At 51.0% G+C, this 17,500-nt stretch overlaps 1 protein-coding gene across 1 annotated transcript in view; it reads right to left on the minus strand.

Annotated features, from left to right (window-relative positions):
• The window catches only part of LOC310952395 (ATP-binding cassette sub-family C member 12-like), a gene marked incomplete at both ends in the record, with an annotated part of 35,210 nt that overhangs the window by 2,973 nt on the left and 14,737 nt on the right, over positions 1–17,500 (minus strand). Inside the window, 13 exons of the mRNA XM_083921004.1 lie at positions 683–761; positions 1,106–1,265; positions 3,979–4,168; positions 4,225–4,569; positions 4,632–4,721; positions 5,687–5,876; positions 5,967–6,104; positions 8,191–8,683; positions 8,767–8,861; positions 8,909–9,060; positions 10,904–11,086; positions 12,875–12,978; positions 16,822–16,918. Coding sequence (XP_083777130.1) covers positions 683–761; positions 1,106–1,265; positions 3,979–4,168; positions 4,225–4,569; positions 4,632–4,721; positions 5,687–5,876; positions 5,967–6,104; positions 8,191–8,683; positions 8,767–8,861; positions 8,909–9,060; positions 10,904–11,086; positions 12,875–12,978; positions 16,822–16,918 — 2,316 coding nt within the window. The remainder of the gene's footprint in view (positions 1–682; positions 762–1,105; positions 1,266–3,978; positions 4,169–4,224; positions 4,570–4,631; positions 4,722–5,686; positions 5,877–5,966; positions 6,105–8,190; positions 8,684–8,766; positions 8,862–8,908; positions 9,061–10,903; positions 11,087–12,874; positions 12,979–16,821; positions 16,919–17,500) is intronic.

A 17,500-nucleotide genomic window follows, 5' to 3' on the forward strand; every position in this document is an offset into this window, starting at 1 on the left:
CAGCACCACACACCAACCAATCAGAGACCAGCACCACACACCAACCAGTCAGAGACCAGCACCACACACCAACCAATCAGAGACCAGCACCACGGATCAGCCAATCAGAGACCAGCACCACGGATCAGCCAATCAGAGACCAGCACCACACACCAACCAATCAGAGACCAGCACCACACACCAACCAATCAGAGACCAGTCCACACATCAACCAATCAGAGACCAGCACCACACACCAACCAATCAGAGACCAGCACCACGGATCAGCCAATCAGAGACCAGCACCACACACCAACCAATCAGAGACCAGTCCACACATCAACCAATCAGAGACCAGCACCACGGATCAGCCAATCAGAGACCAGCACCACACCAACCAATCAGAGACCAGCACCACACCAACCAATCAGAGACCAGCACCACACACCAACCAATCAGAGACCAGCACCACACACCAACCAATCAGAGAGCAGCACCACACACCAACCAATCAGAGACCAGCACCACACACCAACCAATCAGAGACCAGTCCACACATCAACCAATCAGAGACCAGCACCACGGATCAGCCAATCAGAGATCAGCACCACGGATCAGCCAATCAGAGACCAGCACCACACACCAACCAATCAGAGACCAGCACCATCAGTGACGTCCAATCAGAGACCAGCATGAGACGTACCGTGTCCTTCATGTAGGTCTTCTCCAGAACCGCCCAGATGTCCTCGTCACTGTGTCTGTTAAACGGGTCCAGGTTGTACCTGTGGACCAACACGGGTCTGTCTTTAGTCCTGGACCTGGACCTGGACCTGGACCTGGACCTGGTCCTGGACCTGGACCTAGACCTGGACCTGGTCCTGGACCTGGACCTGGACCTGGACCTGGACCTGGACCTGACTCAGTCTGAGCAGGACCTGGACCTGGACCTGGACCTGGTCCTGGACCTGGTCCTGGACCTGACTGAGTCTGAGCCGGAACCAGGACCTGGACCTGGACCTGACTGAGTCTGAGCCTGGACCTGGACCTGGACCTGGACCTGACTGAGTCACACACACACACACACACACACACACACACACACACACACACACACACACACACACACCTGAGAGTCCCGCTGAACAGCACGGGGTCCTGGGGGATGATGGACAGCTTGGAGCGCAGGTGGGACAGACTGAGGGACGTGATGTCCACCCCGTCGATCAGGACGCGTCCTGCAGCCGGTTCAACCAGTCTGAAGAGGGCCACGGCCAGAGACGACTTCCCTACACACACACACACACACACACACACACACACACACACACACACACACACACACACACACACACACACACACACACACACACAGACACAGACACAGACACAGACACAGACACAGACACAGACACACACACACACACACACACACACACACACACAGACACAGACACAGACACAGACACAGACACACACACACACACACAGACACACACACACACACACACACACACACACACACACACACACACACACACACACACACACACACATTTACTCCACAGACCTCCGTCCACTGCCAGGACCCCTCAGCTCCTCCTGCAGGGTCCTGAGGGGTCCTGAGGGTCCTGAGGGGTCCTGCAGGGTCCTGAGGGGTCCTGAGGGGTCCTGAGGGTCCTGAGGGGTCCTGAGGGGTCCTGAGGGTCCTGAGGGGTCCTGCAGGGTCCTGAGGGGTCCTGAGGGGTCCCACTGCGATCCCTCCTCACTGTTCAGGGTCTCCTCCAGGTGCAGGGACCTGGAGTGTTTAGGACTCGAGGAGGAGTTTGTTAAATCTAAGTCCGTCTCTGCTCCACTGAGACCACAGAGACAGGACTATATGTCCCATCTGGCCTGAGTCCTTGGAAGTCTTGGGAAGTCTTTGGAAGTCTTTGGGAGTCTGAGGAAGTCTTTGGAAGTCTTTGGGAGTCTGAGGAAGTCTTTGGGAGTCTGAGGAAGTCTTTGGGAGTCTGAGGAAGTCTTTGGGAGTCTGAGGAAGTCTTTGGGAGTCTGAGGAAGTCTTTGGGAGTCTGAGGAAGTCTTTGGGAGTCTGAGGAAGTCTTTGGGAGTCTGAGGAAGTCTTTGGGAGTCTGAGGAAGTCTTTGGAAGTCTGAGGAAGTCTTTGGAAGTCTTTGGGAGTCTGAGGAAGTCTTTGGGAGTCTGAGGAAGTCTTTGGAAGTCTTTGGGAGTCTGAGGAAGTCTTTGGAAGTCTTTGGGAGTCTGAGGAAGTCTTTGGGAGTCTGAGGAAGTCTTTGGGAGTCTGGGGAAGTCTTTGGAAGTCTTTGGGAGTCCTTGGAAGTCTTTGGGAGTCTGAGGAAGTCCTTGGGAGTCCTTGGAAGTCTTTGGGAGTCTGGGGAAGTCTTTGGGAGTCTGAGGAAGTCCTTGGGAGTCCTTGGAAGTCTTTGGGAGTCTGAGGAAGTCCTTGGAAGTCTTTGGGAGTCCTTGGAAGTCTTTGGGAGTCTGAGGAAGTCTTTGGGAGTCTGAGGAAGTCTTTGGGAGTCTTTGGGAGTCTGAGGAAGTCTTTGGAAGTCTTTGGGAGTCTGAGGAAGTCTTTGGGAGTCTGAGGAAGTCTTTGGGAGTCTGGGGAAGTCTTTGGAAGTCTTTGGGAGTCTGGGGAAGTCTTTGGGAGTCTGGGGAAGTCCTTGGAAGTCTTGGGAGTCTGAGGAAGTCTTTGGAAGTCTTTGGGAGTCTGAGGAAGTCTTTGGGAGTCTGAGGAAGTCTTTGGGAGTCTGAGGAAGTCTTTGGGAGTCTGAGGAAGTCTTTGGGAGTCTGAGGAAGTCTTTGGAAGTCTGAGGAAGTCTTTGGAAGTTTTTGGGAGTCTGAGGAAGTCTTTGGGAGTCTGAGGAAGTCTTTGGAAGTCTTTGGGAGTCTGAGGAAGTCTTTGGAAGTCTTTGGGAGTCTGAGGAAGTCTTTGGGAGTCTGAGGAAGTCTTTGGGAGTCTGGGGAAGTCTTTGGAAGTCTTTGGGAGTCTGGGGAAGTCTTTGGGAGTCTGAGGAAGTCCTTGGGAGTCCTTGGAAGTCTTTGGGAGTCTGAGGAAGTCCTTGGAAGTCTTTGGGAGTCCTTGGAAGTCTTTGGGAGTCTGAGGAAGTCTTTGGGAGTCTGAGGAAGTCTTTGGAAGTCTTTGGGAGTCTGAGGAAGTCTTTGGGAGTCTGAGGAAGTCTTTGGGAGTCTGGGGAAGTCTTTGGAAGTCTTTGGGAGTCTGGGGAAGTCCTTGGAAGTCTTTGGGGGTCTGGGGAAGTCCTTGGGAGTCCTTGGAAGTCTTTGGGAGTCTGAGGAAGTCCTTGGAAGTCTTTGGGAGTCCTTGGAAGTCTTTGGGAGTCTGAGGAAGTCATTGGAGGTCTTTGGGAGTCTGAGGAAGTCTGTGGAAGTCTTTGGGAGTCTGGGGAAGTCTGTGGAAGTCTTTGGGGGTCTTTGGGAGTCTGGGGAAGTCCTTGGAAGTCTGGGGAAGTCCTTGGAAGTCTTTGGGAGTCTGAGGAAGTCTTTGGAAGTCTTTGGGAGTCTGGGGAAGTCTGTGGAAGACTTTGGGAGTCTGTGGAAGTCCTTGGAAGTCTTTGGGAGTCTGAGGAAGTCTTTGGAAGTCTTTGGGAGTCTGGGGAAGTCTGTGGAAGTCTTTGGGAGTCTGAGGAAGTCTTTGGGAGTCTGGGGAAGTCTGTGGAAGTCTTTGGGAGTCTGGGGAAGTCTGTGGAAGTCTTTGGGGGTCTTTGGGAGTCTGGGGAAGTCCTTGGAAGTCTTTGGGAGTCTGAGGAAGTCTTTGGAAGTCTTTGGGAGTCTGGGGAAGTCTGTGGAAGTCTTTGGGGGTCTTTAGGAAGTCTTTAGGAGTCTGGGGAAGTCTTAAGGACCAGATGATATGGTCCAGCAGCAGACCAGACTCTCTGGACCAACTATGTCCCCCCTGTCCTGAGTAAACCCTGTGTGTTCATGAATGGACCCCAGCAGCGAGACCCAGCTGGACACAGTTCTTACCGGAGCCGGTCCGCCCCACGATGCCGATCTTCTCCCCGGCTCTGATGTGGAGCTGCAGCCGGTTGAGGACGATGGGGGAGTTCTTTCTGTAGCTCATCTTGTAGTCCAGGAAGGTGATGTCCCCGTGCTGAGGCCAGTCCTCTGAGACCTGATCCACCTGAAGCTGTCCTGAGCCCTCGGACTCAGAGCCCTGAGAAAACCAGAGAGCAGACGGACGGGATCATCACACATCCCAATGTCTCTGACTCTCTTTAGGAGTCTGTGGGGGTCTCTGGGGGTCTTTGAGAGTCTCTGGGGGTCTCTGGGGGTCTCTGGGGGTCTTTGAGAGTCTCTGGGGGTCTCTGGGGGTCTCTGGGGGTCTTTGAGAGTCTCTGGGGGTCTCTGGGGGTCTCTGGGGGTCTCTGGGGGTCTCTGGGGGTCTCTGGGGGTCTTTGAGAGTCTCTGGGGGTCTTTGAGGGTCTCTGGGGGTCTTTGAGGGTCTTTGGGGGTCTCTGGGGGTCTCTGGGGGTCTTTGAGGGTCTTTGGGGGTCTCTGGGGGTCTCTGGGGGTCTTTGAGGGTCTCTGGGGGTCTCTGGGGGTCTCTGGGGGTCTCTGGGGGTCTCTGGGGGTCTCTGGGGGTCTGTTCGTTAGTGTAATTTGTTGTGAGCACTGACCGTGGTGAACTCCAGCAGCTGCTCCACCGACGTGAACCGGGCCTCCAGATCGATCAGGGACCAGATCATGTACTGAGAGTTTACGCTCAGCTGCAAAGACAAACACGAGGTCAGGACTCACCACACAGGACCCCCCTAAAGGGTCTGGAGTCCCCCCAGGGTCTGTGTCCACACAGGACCCCCCTAAAGGGTCTGGAGTCCCCCCAGGGTCTGTGTCCACACAGGACCCCCCTAAAGGGTCTGGAGTCCCCCCAGGGTCTGTGTCCACACAGGACCCCCCCCAGAGCTGACCTGGATGGTGTAGCTCAGTGTGTGTGTGTGTGTGTGTGTGTGTGTCTGTGTGTGTGTGTGTGTGTGTGTCACCTGGATGGTGTAGCTCAGTGTGTGTGTGTGTGTGTGTGTGTGTGTGTGTGTGTGTGTGTGTGTGTGTGTGTGTGTCTCTGTGTGTGTGTGTGTGTGTGTCTCTCTGTGTGTGTGTGTGTGTGTGTGTGTGTGTGTGTGTGTGTGTGTGTGTCTCTGTGTGTGTGTGTGTGTGTGTGTGTGTGTGTGTGTGTGTGTGTGTGTCTGTGTGTGTGTGTGTGTGTGTGTCACCTGGATGGTGTAGCTCAGTGTGTGTGTGTGTGTGTGTGTGTGTGTGTGTGTGTCTCTGTGTGTGTGTGTGTGTGTGTGTGTGTGTGTGTGTGTGTGTCTGTGTGTGTGTCTCTGTGTGTGTGTGTGTGTGTGTGTGTGTGTGTGTGTGTGTGTGTGTGTGTGTGTGTGTGTGTGTGTCACCTGGATGGTGTAGCTCAGTGTGTGTGTGTGTGTGTGTGTGTGTGTGTCTCTGTGTGTGTGTGTGTGTGTGTGTGTGTGTGTGTGTGTGTGTGTGTGTGTGTGTGTGTGTGTGTGTCTGTGTGTGTGTGTGTGTGTGTGTGTGTGTGTCTGTGTGTGTGTGTGTGTCTCTGTGTGTGTGTGTGTGTGTGTGTGTGTGTGTGTGTGTGTGTCTGTGTGTGTGTGTGTGTGTGTGTGTGTCTCTGTGTGTCTCTGTGTGTGTGTGTGTGGGTGTGTGTGTGTGTCACCTGGATGGTGTAGCTCAGGGACAGAGCTTTGATGGAGGGGCTGCAGAAGTCGTTGGAGCTGCAGACGAGCAGCAGCGACACGATGAGCGTGATGGCGACGCAGACGGCGTCCAGCACGAAGCAGATCCAGCGCACCCCGAAGTTAAACAGCAGGAAGTGGTTGGTGTTGATGTCAGAGAGGGTCTTGAACCTGCGACCCAAACACAAACAGAAGGTGCAGAGGAACCATGACGGAGCAGGACAAAGCGCTGACGGCGTGGGCCGCTCGTCTCCGTCTTACCGCCGCGTGTAGTCCTCCATCTTGCCGTAGGCGTGGATGGTGGCGAGGCCTCTGACGATGGAGGCGCACAGAGAGATGCAGGGGGAGCGACTCGTGTTCTCCAGCGTCTTCAACTCACACATGTTTGACAGGAACATCCTGTTTACACAGAGACCACAAGAGACCGCCTCAGGACCAGGTTTACACAGAGACCACAAGAGACCGCCTCAGACCAGGTTTACACACAGAGAGACCACAAGAGACCGCCTCAGGACCAGGTTTACACAGAGACCACAAGAGACCGCCTCAGACCAGGTTTACACAGAGACCACAAGAGACCGCCTCAGACCAGGTTTACACAGAGACCACAAGAGACCGCCTCAGACCAGGTTTACACAGAGACCACAAGAGACCGCCTCAGACCAGGTTTACACAGAGACCACAAGAGACCGCCTCAGACCAGGTTTACACAGAGACCACAACAGACCGCCTCAGACCAGGTTTACACACAGAGACCACAAGAGACCGCCTCAGGACCAGATTTACACAGAGACCACAACAGACCGCCTCAGACCAGGTTTACACACAGAGACCACAAGAGACCGCCTCAGGACCAGGTTTACACAGAGACCACAAGAGACCGCCTCAGGACCAGGTTTACACAGAGACCACAAGAGACCGCCTCAGACCAGGTTTACACAGAGAGACCACAAGAGACCGCCTCAGGACCAGGTTTACACAGAGAGCACAAGAGACCGCCTCAGGACCAGGTTTACACAGAGACCACAAGAGACCGCCTCAGGACCAGGTTTACACAGAGACCACAAGAGACCGCCTCAGGACCAGGTTTACACAGAGACCACAAGAGACCGCCTCAGACCAGGTTTACACAGAGAGCACAAGAGACCGCCTCAGGACCAGGTTTACACAGAGACCACAAGAGACCGCCTCAGACCAGGTTTACACAGAGAGCACAAGAGACCGCCTCAGACCAGGTTTACACAGAGACCACAAGAGACCGCCTCAGACCAGGTTTACACAGAGAGACCACAAGAGACTGCCTCAGACCAGGTTTACACAGAGACCACAAGAGACCGCCTCAGACCAGGTTTACACAGAGACCACAAGAGACCGCCTCAGGACCAGGTTTACACAGAGACCACAAGAGACCGCCTCAGACCAGGTTTACACAGAGAGCACAAGAGACCGCCTCAGACCAGGTTTACACAGAGAGCACAAGAGACCGCCTCAGACCAGGTTTACACAGAGAGACCACAAGAGACCGCCTCAGGACCAGGTTTACACAGAGAGACCACAAGAGACCGCCTCAGACCAGGTTTACACAGAGAGACCACAAGAGACCGCCTCAGACCAGGTTTACACAGAGACCACAAGAGACCGCCTCAGACCAGGTTTACACAGAGACCACAAGAGACCGCCTCAGACCAGGTTTACACAGAGACCACAAGAGACCGCCTCAGACCAGGTTTACACAGAGAGACCACAAGAGACCGCCTCAGGACCAGGTTTACACAGAGACCACAAGAGACCGCCTCAGACCAGGTTTACACAGAGAGACCACAAGAGACCGCCTCAGGACCAGGTTTACACAGAGAGCACAAGAGACCGCCTCAGGACCAGGTTTACACAGAGACCACAAGAGACCGCCTCAGGACCAGGTTTACACAGAGACCACAAGAGACCGCCTCAGGACCAGGTTTACACAGAGACCACAAGAGACCGCCTCAGACCAGGTTTACACAGAGAGCACAAGAGACCGCCTCAGGACCAGGTTTACACAGAGACCACAAGAGACCGCCTCAGACCAGGTTTACACAGAGAGCACAAGAGACCGCCTCAGACCAGGTTTACACAGAGACCACAAGAGACCGCCTCAGACCAGGTTTACACAGAGAGACCACAAGAGACTGCCTCAGACCAGGTTTACACAGAGACCACAAGAGACCGCCTCAGACCAGGTTTACACAGAGACCACAAGAGACCGCCTCAGGACCAGGTTTACACAGAGACCACAAGAGACCGCCTCAGACCAGGTTTACACAGAGAGACCACAAGAGACCGCCTCAGGACCAGGTTTACACAGAGACCACAAGAGACCGCCTCAGGACCAGGTTCTGTCTCCGGGTCTGTGGAGGGGACACATCCTCAGTCACAGACCCGGAGGTCAGAGGTCACGCTCTTTAGCCTCGTCCTGATGAGCTAGGGTGCGTTAGCATGTTCTCGCCATGTTATCGGGTCCTCAGGATCCTGTGGAAGTCTTTGGGGGTCTTCGGGGGTCTTTGAGAGTCTGTGGAAGTCTTTGGGGGTCTTTGAGAGTCTGTGGAAGTCTTTGGGGGTCTTTGAGAGACTGTGGAAGTCTTTGGGGGTCTTTGAGAGTCTGTGGAAGTCTTCGGGGGTCTTTGAGAGACTGTGGAAGTCTTTGGGGGTCTTTGAGAGTCTGTGGAAGTCTTTGGGGGTCTTTGAGAGTCTGTGGAAGTCTTTGGGGGTCTTTGGGGGTCTTTGAGAGTCTTTGAGAGTCTTTGGGGGTCTTTGAGAGTCTTTGAGAGTCAGTAGGAGTCTGTGGAAGTCTTCGGGGGTCTTTGAGAGTCTTTGAGAGTCTTCGGGGGTCTTTGAGAGTCTTTGAGAGTCTTTGAGAGTCTTTGGGGGTCTTTGGGGGTCTTTGGGGGTCTTTGAGAGTCTTTGAGAGTCTGTGGAAGTCTTTGGGGGTCTTTGGGGGTCTGTGGAAGTCTTTGGGGGTCTTCAGGGGTCTTTGAGAGTCTCGGGTGTGTGTGAGAAGCGTTGAAACTGTCCTGAAAGTGACCTTGAGTCTCCCGCCGGTTCAGAACTCCAAAGATCAGCCGGACCCGTCTCACACCGGTGACCTCTGACCTCCCGTTGACCCACATGACTCGGCCCCTGCAGGTGCAGTTCATAAGCTCACCTGTGTGAACGTGTGGTCTCACCTGAGCAGGAGGGCGAAGGCGAGCACCAGCAGCAGCAGCGGCAGCAGCATGACGGGGAAGAGCACCACGTTGATGATGCTGTTGCAGATGGCGATCAGCGTGAAGACCAGCGTGGCGTTGAGAAAGTGGGGCACGGCGCAGTCGGCCTCCACCTGGCACCGGGAGAAGCAGTTCAGGAGGCGCCCGACCGGGGTCAGGTCGAAGAAGTGCATGTGATTGGCTACGATCTGGACACACACACACACACACACACACACACACACACACACACACACACACACACACACACACACACACACACACACACACACACACACACACACACACACACACACACACACACACACACACACACACACACACACACACACACACACACACACACACACACACACACACACACACACACACACACACACACACCAACCAATCAGCTGAGGGCGCTAAACATCATCTTTCCTTTACTCACAGAGCAAACAGAAATAAACTCAGGGCCCCCTCCCACTGTGGCTCCGTCCCGTGCCCCCTCCCACTGTTCCTCCGTGCCGTGCCCCCTCCCACTGTGCCTCCGTGCCGTGCCCCCTCCCACTGTGCCTCCGTCCCGTGCCCCCTCCCACTGTGCCTCCGTCCCGTGCCCCCTCCCACTGTGCCTCCGTGCCGTGCCCCAGCACGTGTCACGGCTAAAGTCTGGTTCCTTTGACCAGTGTGATGCAACCGTACCACGTCTAGGAGCGGCACGCTTGCCGTCCACGGCCCGTTTGGGAGAGGTGGGCTTTAGTAAAGCACGTTTGCACATGTACGAGCACGAGCGTGCGCACGTGTACGAGCACGAGGCCTACGGCGGTTCTGAGGTCATTTCCTGTGCGCCTGTTGGGACGTAGAAAAAAGAAGGAGGGACCATGCGCGGACATTTCAAACAATGGCGGTGAAAGGTTCACGTTGGTGTGATGCGGAGGTGGAGTGTTTACTGCAGATTTGGTCGATGAAAAGATTCAAAAACAGTCGACAAGACGCACAAAAACTCCGAGGTCTACGGAAAGATCTGGAAACAAAGCCACGCATCGCCATGACGTCATCAATGCGTGTGACGTGTTACGGCGTGATGACGTATAGGCAGCAAGAAGCGTTCTCCGAGGCCCAGGTAGTGTGAGTACAAACGGGCCTGGAGGGGGGGACAAGGACCCTAAAGCACGGGGCACGGGACGCACGCACAGTGGGAGGGTCTCTAACCTGTGACGCACGCACAGTGGGAGGGCGCTCTAACCTGTGACGGAGGCACAGTGGGAGGGCGCTCTAACCTGTGACGGAGGCACAGTGGGAGGGCGCTCTAACCTGTGACGGAGGCACAGTGGGAGGGCGCTCTAACCTGTGACGGGGGCGCAGTGGGAGGGCGCTCTAACCTGTGACGGAGGAACAGTGGGAGGGTCTCTAACCTGTGACGGAGGCACAGTGGGAGGGCGCTCTAACCTGTGACGGAGGCACAGTGGGAGGGTCTCTAACCTGTGACGGGGCGCAGTGGGAGGGCGCTCTAACCTGTGACGGAGGCACAGTGGGAGGGGGGTCTAACCTGTGACGGAGGCACAGTGGGAGGGTCTCTAACCTGTGACGGGGGAACAGTGGGAGGGTCTCTAACCTGTGACGGAGGCACAGTGGGAGGGTCTCTAACCTGTGACGGGGCGCAGTGGGAGGGTCTCTAACCTGTGACGGAGGCACAGTGGGAGGGTCTCTAACCTGTGACGGAGGCACAGTGGGAGGGTCTCTAACCTGTGACGGAGGCACAGTGGGAGGGGGGTCTAACCTGTGACGGAGGCACAGTGGGAGGGTCTCTAACCTGTGACGGGGGAACAGTGGGAGGGTCTCTAACCTGTGACTGAGGCACAGTGGGAGGGTCTCTAACCTGTGACGGGGCGCAGTGGGAGGGCGCTCTAACCTGTGACGGGGGCACAGTGGGAGGGTCTCTAACCTGTGACGGGGGCGCAGTGGGAGCTCACTGACCTTGTGGAGCAGGTTGCGGTGCAGCGTGCTGGAGGCGTGGAACGTCACCTTGACGAAGGAAACACATTTGACCACTAAGAGGACGAGCATGGCGAGGAGCAGCACGCCGGACACCAGCTGGTAGAAGTGCAGGTCCGGGTTCAGCGTGACGTTCCCTCGCTCTGACGACGTCACGTTGGCGCTCTGAGGAACAGCGTCCGTTAAACGTCTTCACTTCAAACATCACTGAAGGGTCAGTTCTGAGGGGACAGGGACACCTGGACCCTGAGGCCCCTCAGGGTCCAGGTGTCCCTGACCCCTCAGTTGTTTGTTCAGGGTCCGGGTCCTGAGGGGTCTCAGGGTCCGGGTCCTGAGGGGTCTCAGGGTCTGGGTCCTGAAGGGTCTCAGGGTCCGGGTCCTGAGGGGTCTCAGGGTCCAGGACCTGAGGGGTCTCAGGGTCCGGGTCCTGAAGGGCCTCAGGGTCCAGGTCCTCGTTCTCCCCAAAGACACTTCAGTCCAAAGATACTGGACCTGATTCTTTGTCAGGAAGACGTTTCACCTCTGATCCAGGACCAGGACAAGGACAAGGACCAGGACCAGGACCAGGCTGGGACTGGACCAGGACCAGGACCAGGACCAGGCTGGGACTGGACCAGGACCAGGACCAGGACCAGGACCAGGACAAGGACAAGGACCAGGACCAGGCTGGGACTGGACAAGAACCAGGCTGGGACTGGACCAGGCTGGGACCAGGACCAGGACCAGGACCAGGCTGGGACTGGTCCAACTCCCTGGTGTGAGATCCAGGTCTTTAACCTCTCCCAGGCCGATGATGTCACTGGAACCCTTTGTGCTCCGTCGTCAGAGTGGCAGTCGTTGGTGGAAGTAGGTCTGGACTTTGTTAGTGCTGGTCCAGTCCCAGCCTCGTCCAGGTCCAGGTCCTGGTCCTGGTCCTGGTCCTGGTCCAGTCGTTGGTGGAAGCAGGTCTGGACTTGGTTCTTTGTCAGGAAGATGTTTCACCTCTGATCCAAGAGGCTTCACCAGTTCATGTACACATCTGACCAGGACCAGGACCAGGACCAGGCTGGGACTGGTCCTGGTCCTGGTTCAGTCCCAGCCTGGTCCTGGTTCAGTCCCAGCCTGGTCCTGGTCCTGGTCCTGGTGAAACGTCTTCCTGACAAAGAACCAGGTCCAGCTGGTTCTGAAGTATCTTTGGGGAGAACGACGACACAGGAAACGGCGTGTTCAGGTTCAGGTTCAGGTTCAGGTTCACGTTCACGTTCAGGTTCAGGTTCAGGTTCAGGTTCAGGTTCAGGTTCAGGTTCACGTTCAGGTTCAGGTTCAGGTTCAGGTTCACGTTCAGGTTCAGGTTCAGGTTCAGGTTCGGGGACTTGAGGGATCGAAAAACCACAGAACCACAGAACTCCAGCTCCGTTGGACTCTGAACCACCTAAAACTCCCTTAAACGCCAATCCTGCGTTTTCCCGGTCACTGAATCCAAAGGTGACCTCAGACTCGGGCTGTGGCGCCCCCTAGAGGTGGAACAGGGAACCACCACGGCCCTCACTGCCCCTCGAGTCACATACATCGAGACGAAGCACGTCCCACATAGAAAACTGACTTATACCAAAACTAAAGTGATTCATTAACTGCGTCCTGTGGCGAACGCAAGAACCCCACGCCACGACTTCATGTTCCTGCGGTCACAGGGAGACCGGACCAACACCGTCGCCCTGACCACGGTTCTGAGGTCACTGTTTGATTCCTTGACCGAGGAAACGCAGGATTGGTGTTTGAGGGTTGAAGTTTTAAGGTCGTTCAGAGGCAAAGGAGCAGAAACCCTGTGTTCTATAAAACCCGGGTTCTTGGCGTCCCCCAGGGTCGGAGTCTCACCACGACTAACCCCCAAACTCCCACAGTGAACCTGACTCTGACTTCCTGTCTCCATGGCGCGGCTGCAGTGAAGCATTCTGGGAGGTGTAGTGTTCTCACCCCGTGTCCTTTCTCCAGCCAGAAGCTGAGCCACCAGTAGCTGAGGGCGGCGTTCGTCATCAGCAGCACGAAGACGAGGAGGCTGAGGAAGCACACGCAGTACCCTGCAGGACACAGGCTTTTATTGTGAAGGGCCAGGACACAGGCTTTTATTGTGAAGGGCCAGGACACAGGCTTTTATTGTGAAGGGACAGGACACAGGCTTTTATTGTGAAGGGCCAGGACACAGGCTTTTATTGTGAAGGGCCAGGACACAGGCTTTTATTGTGAAGGGACAGGACACAGGCTTTTATTGTGAAGGGCCAGGACACAGGCTTTTATTGTGAAGGGCCAGGACACAGGCTTTTATTGTGAAGGGCCAGGACACAGGCTTTTATTGTGAAGGGACAGGACACAGGCTTTTATTGTGAAGGGACAGGACACAGGCTTTTATTGTGAAGGGACAGGACACAGGCTTTGATTGTGAAGGGTCAGGACACAGGCTTTTATTTTGAAGGGCCAGGACACAGGCTTTTATTGTGAAGGGCCAGGACACAGGCTTTTATTGTGAAGGGCCAGGACACAGGCTTTTATTGTGAAGGGCCAGGACACAGGCTTTTATTGTGAAGGGCCAGGACACAGGCTTTTATTGTGAAGGGCCAGGACACATGCTTTTATTGTGAAGGGCCAGGACACAGGCTTTTATTGTGTCTTTGTTGTTGTTTGTATCTGTTGTTTGTTGTTTGTTGTTATTGTTTGTTTGTTTATTGTTGTTTATGTTGTTTATGTTGTTGTTGTTTTGTTGTTGTTATTGTTGTTGTTGTCAGTTTGTTTGTTTGTTTATTGTTGTTGTTGTTGTGTTGTTGGTTTGTTTATTGTTGTCTGTGTTGTTTGTTGTTGTTTATTGTTGTTGTTGTTATTTGTTGTTGTTGTGTTGTTGTTGTTTGTTTATTGTTGTTGTTGTTGTTGTGTTGTTGTTTGTTGTTTGTTGTTGTTGATGTTGTTGTGTTGTTGTGTTGTTTTTGTTTATTGTTGTTGTTGTCGTGTTGTGTTGTTGTTGTGTTGTTGTTGTTGTGTTGTTGTTGTGTTGTTGTTGTGTTGTTGTGTTGATGTTATTTATGTTGTGTTGTTGTGTTGTTGTTGTGTTGATGTTGTTTATGTTGTTTGTTGTTGTGTTGTGTTGTCGTGGTCACCTCCTGCAGCGCCGCAGTATTCCTGGAACGTTGTTGTGTTGTTGTTGTCTTGTTATTAATGTTGTTGTTGTGTTGTTGTGTTGTTGTTGTGTTGTTGTTGTAGTGTTGTTGTTGTGTTGTCGTGGTCACCTCCTGCAGCGCCGCAGTATTCCTGGAACGTCGTCCATCTGTTGAAACTTTCTCTGTTTTTCTCCTCAAAGATCAAACGATCGACATCTGAAATCAGAGTTATTGATCTTTGATCAGCTCTTTGATCTTTGATCAGCTCTTTGATCTTTGATCTTTGATCTTTGATCAGCTCTTTGATCTTTGATCAGCTCTTTGATCTTTGATCAGCTCTTTGATCTTTGATCTTTGATCTTTGATCAGCTCTTTGATCTTTGATCAGCTCTTTGATCTTTGATCAGCTCTTTGATCTTTGATCTTTGATCTTTGATCAGCTCTTTGATCTTTGATCAGCTCTTTGATCTTTGATCTTTGATCTTTGATCAGCTCTTTGATCTTTGATCAGCTCTTTGATCTTTGATCAGCTCTTTGATCTTTGATCAGCTCTTTGATCTTTGATCAGTCATTGATCAGTAATTGATCAGGTCTTTGATCAGTTATTGATCAGGTCATTGATCAGTTATTGATCAGTTATTGATCATTGATCAGTTATTGATCATTGATCAGTTATTGATCATTGATCAGTCATTGATCAGTCATTGATCAGTTATTGATCAGTCATTGATCAGTTATTGATCAGTTATTGATCAGTTATTGATCAGTTATTGATCAGTCATTGATCAGTCATTGATCAGTTATTGATCAGGTCATTGATCAGTTATTGATCAGTTATTGATCAGTTATTGATCAGTCATTGATCAGTCATTGATCAGTTATTGATCATTGATCAGTTATTGATCAGTCATTGATCAGTCATTGATCAGTTATTGATCATTGATCAGTTATTGATCAGTCATTGATCATTGATCAGTTATTGATCAGTCATTGATCAGTCATTGATCAGTTATTGATCATTGATCAGTTATTGATCAGTCATTGGTCAGTTATTGATCAGTTATTGATCATTGATCAGTTATTGATCAGTCATTGATCAGTCATTGATCAGTCATTGATCAGTCATTGATCAGTCATTGATCAGTTATTGATCAGTCATTGATCAGTTATTGATCAGGTCATTGATCAGTTATTGATCAGTTATTGATCAGGTCATTGGTCAGTTATTGATCAGTTATTGATCAGTTATTGATCAGTCATTGATCAGTTATTGATCAGTTATTGATCAGTTATTGATCAGTCATTGATCAGTTATTGATCAGTTATTGATCAGTTATTGATCAGTCATTGATCAGTCATTGATCAGTTATTGATCAGTCATTGATCAGTTATTGATCAGTTATTGATCAGGTCATTGATCACTCATTGATCAGTTATTGATCAGTCATTGATCAGTTATTGATCAGTCATTGATCAGTCATTGATCAGTCATTGATCAGTTATTGATCAGGTCATTGATCAGTTATTGATCAGGTCATTGATCAGTTATTGATCAGGTCATTGATCAGTTATTGATCAGTTATTGATCAGTTATTGATCAGTTATTGATCAGTTATTGATCAGTCATTGATCAGTTATTGATCAGTTATTGATCAGGTCATTGACCAGGTCATTGATCAGTTATTGATCAGTTATTGATCAGTTATTGATCAGGTCATTGATCAGTTATTGATCAGGTCATTGATCAGTTATTGATCAGTTATTGATCAGTTATTGATCAGGTCATTGACCAGGTCATTGATCAGTTATTGATCAGTTATTGATCAGTCATTGATCAGTTATTGATTAGTCATTGATCATTGATCAGTTATTGATCAGTCATTGATCAGTTATTGATCAGTCATTGATCATTGATCAGTTATTGATCAGTTATTGATCATTGATCAGTTATTGATCAGTCATTGATCAGTTATTGATCATTGATCAGTTATGATCAGTTATTGATCAGGTCATTGATCAGTTATTGATCATTGATCAGTTATTGATCAGTCATTGATCAGTTATTGATCAGTTATTGATCAGTTATTGATCAGTTATTGATCAGTTATTGATCATTGATCAGTTATTGATCAGTCATTGATCAGTTATTGATCAGTTATTGATCAGTCATTGATCATTGATCAGTTATTGATCAGTCATTGATCAGTTATTGATCAGTCATTGATCATTGATCAGTTATTGATCATTGATCAGTTATTGATCAGTCATTGATCAGTTATTGATCAGTCATTGATCATTGATCAGTTATTGATCAGTTATTGATCAGGTTATTGATCAGTTATTGATTTGCAGACTCACTTTTGCACTTTAATGAAACTTCGTCCTTTTCCTCGTTTGAATTTTTGAAGGCTGAAAGAAAACAAACATTTATGGATCAATAAGTTTTGTTTCATAACGACGAACAAACAAAAGATGAACTTTTCTTTTTACATCGGTTTTCATTTCAACGTGAATATAAAAGAAAATCACTTTATTACAAATATACAAATATGAGTTATGTTAATAATCTTTATCTGCTTAAAGAATCTAAAGAAATGAATCATCAGTAATCACACACACACACACACACACACACACACACACACACACACACACACACACACACACACACACACACACACACACACACACACACACACACACACACACACACACACACACACACACACACACACACACACACACACACACACACACACACACACACACACACACAATGACTGATGAGCTCGTGACGGTCGTTGTCTCCACCTGGGTCGACTTTCCCGTCCCGTCTCGGCTCCACCTTCGTTTTCTTCTCTTCTTTCTGAGGCTGAAACAGGAAACAGGAAACAGGAAGTAGAAATAAGAGGAGACACGTTTGATTCTCTGTGTGTTTCTCAAAAATATAGAAATAATATTTAGAAAAAACAGTTAAACAAAACTGATCCATCGACTGATGACAGCGTCTGTGCTAACGCTAGCTGCTGCGTGTTCAGTCTGTGCTAACGTTAGCTGCAGCGTGTTCAGTCTGTGCTAACGTTAGCTGCAGCATGTTCAGTCTGTGCTAACGTTAGCTGCAGCGTGTTCAGTCTGCGCTAACGTTAGCTGTAGCATGTTCAGTCTGTGCTAACGCTAGCTGTAGCATGTTCAGTCTGTGCTAACGCTAGCTGCAGCATGTTCAGTCTGTGCTAACGTTAGCTGCAGCGTGTTCAGTCTGTGCTAACGTTAGCTGTAGCATGTTCAGTCTGTGCTAACGCTAGCTGCAGCATGTTCAGTCTGTGCTAACGTTAGCTGCAGCATGTTCAGTCTGTGCTAACGTTAGCTGCAGCGTGTTCAGTCTGTGCTAATGTTAGCTGCAGCGTGTTCAGTCTGTGCTAACGTTAGCTGCAGCGTGTTCAGTCTGTGCTAACGT

Source organism: Echiichthys vipera (genome assembly GCF_963691815.1).
Source record: "Echiichthys vipera genome assembly, chromosome: 1".
Lineage (NCBI taxonomy): Eukaryota > Metazoa > Chordata > Actinopteri > Perciformes > Trachinidae > Echiichthys > Echiichthys vipera.